The sequence below is a fragment of the Volvox carteri genome, assembly GCF_000143455.1.
Source record: "Volvox carteri f. nagariensis unplaced genomic scaffold VOLCAscaffold_24, whole genome shotgun sequence".
Lineage (NCBI taxonomy): Eukaryota > Viridiplantae > Chlorophyta > Chlorophyceae > Chlamydomonadales > Volvocaceae > Volvox > Volvox carteri.
In genome coordinates, this window is record NW_003307567.1 from 10,694 (window position 1) to 12,470 (window position 1,777).

Below are 1,777 nucleotides of genomic sequence, written 5' to 3' on the forward strand. Positions count from 1 at the left end.
GCCACAAAGAGCCACAAAGGGCCACAGTGCCGTACTTCCCCTCCTCCGGCCCCCGGCCCCCTCCCCTGCGTTCCCCCTTCCCCTTCCGCCTTCCACTGCTTTCTCCGCTTTTTTAGTCCTGGCGGCTTAGGTAGGTAGTTTTTCCAACATCAGCTTCACTACGTCATCCCGAGGTCGCCGTCTTCACGGACGCCTTTCGGTCAGTTCTACGTCTGGTACACTCTTGCCCTGGCAGCAGCTTCACTCGTTTGTGGTTCGTCTTCCCCTTCCCCCCCTTCAACCGCCAAGCACGAAACCCAGCCCTCCACTCACGATGTACCCGTCGCCGCCTCCCCCTCTTCCGCCCCCTCTGCCGCTGCTGTCACCACCAGCGCCTCCCCCGCCTCCCTGCCCACAGCAGCTTCTGAACAGCTCCACCGCGAACCGCTCCTCCAGCAGCCCCAGCGCCTGCCTAGCCACCGCAACATCCCAGGCCAGCAAGGAGGTCGCCCCAACCGCGTGCACAAAGGCCACAGCCGCCCGTCTCACCGGAGCACCCAGCACACCGACTGCCAGACAGCGCCTGAGGGGCCCAAGCGTGGGAGCGGGGGAGGTAAGGGAGGTGGCGGGGAAGGTAAGGGAGGTGGCGGGGAAGGTAATGGAGGTGGCGGGGAAGGTAAGGGAGGTGGCGGGGGAGGTAAGGGAGATGGCGGGGGGGTAAGACGAACCACTGGCGAAGACTGGAGCAGATACGAAAGATAGACAGGGAGAGAGGGAGGGAGGGAGGGAGAGGGAGGGAGAGGGAGCACAGAGGGGTGACGCACGCATGCACGAGTGTGACGTGGCCTGCCACGTTGCTGCCCCTCCTCCTTCCGATTGCGCCACACACGTGCACACGTCCTTTCGTACACTCCCACATCCACATTTCCCCTCTCCTCTGCCAAACAGTTTTTTGATCATGATAAGGCGCGACAAACAACAAAAACGTGTCAGGATGATGACCACCAAGGCCAAAACGGCGGCTGTGTGCCGACAGGCCCAAAGTAAGTACGGCAGCTGCCTCTCGTATTCCCAAGCCATGGCTCATGCTGCCTGCGTGGGGGCCCCCTCCAGGAGAAGAGGGAGGGCTGTCCCCCTCACCCCGCAACACCCACTTGACGCTGAGCGGCGGGAAGAGCGCCAGCCGCCCCGCAAGAGGCGCCGCCAGCACCTGGTAGACCTGCTGGGGCGGCAGGTCGGGGTGGAGGTCGTGCTGACCCATGTGGAGCCACAGAGCCCCCGAAAGCAACACAGCCGCCCCGCCGCCGCCGCCGCCACCACAGCCGCCGCCGCCACCACCAGGACCGAATCCCAAGGCGGAGGGCAAGCGTACGGCGCCGCCGCCGCCGCCGCCGCCTCCAGACTGTTCCTGACGTTGCTGCGCAAAGGTACTGTCGCTGAGAAGAATCATCCCGCCGGCTGCAGCGCCTTGTACGGCACGTGCTAAGCGCATCCCAACGCCGTTGTAGTGGTAGCGCGCCTGTGTGCCGTACAGGGGTCGAGTTGGTCATGGAGGAACAGGAAGCGGTGCCCCGCGGCTGAGGAAGATGAAAGCAAGTTGCAGCACTGCGAGTTACTGCACTTTTAGACAGCAGGTTCATTTCGCAGTGGGATGGGGGGTAGCGGGCGATCGTGGGAAATGCACACCACCAGGCTGAGGGGGCGGGGGGGGGGAGGGTTGCGACAGACGACGGATTCGCAGGAATAGTAATATCAGGAGATTCGAATCAGGGAAAGGCTGGGAGTTTCATAACTGAGA

The 1,777-nt window shown here is 63.6% G+C and overlaps 1 protein-coding gene across 1 annotated transcript in view; it reads right to left on the reverse strand.

The window, feature by feature from the left end:
- The window catches only part of VOLCADRAFT_92015 (uncharacterized protein), a gene marked incomplete at both ends in the record, with an annotated part of 20,431 nt that overhangs the window by 4,284 nt on the left and 14,370 nt on the right, over positions 1–1,777 (reverse strand). The window contains 2 exons of the mRNA XM_002951524.1: positions 313–562; positions 1,134–1,498. Coding sequence (XP_002951570.1) covers positions 313–562; positions 1,134–1,498 — 615 coding nt within the window. The remainder of the gene's footprint in view (positions 1–312; positions 563–1,133; positions 1,499–1,777) is intronic.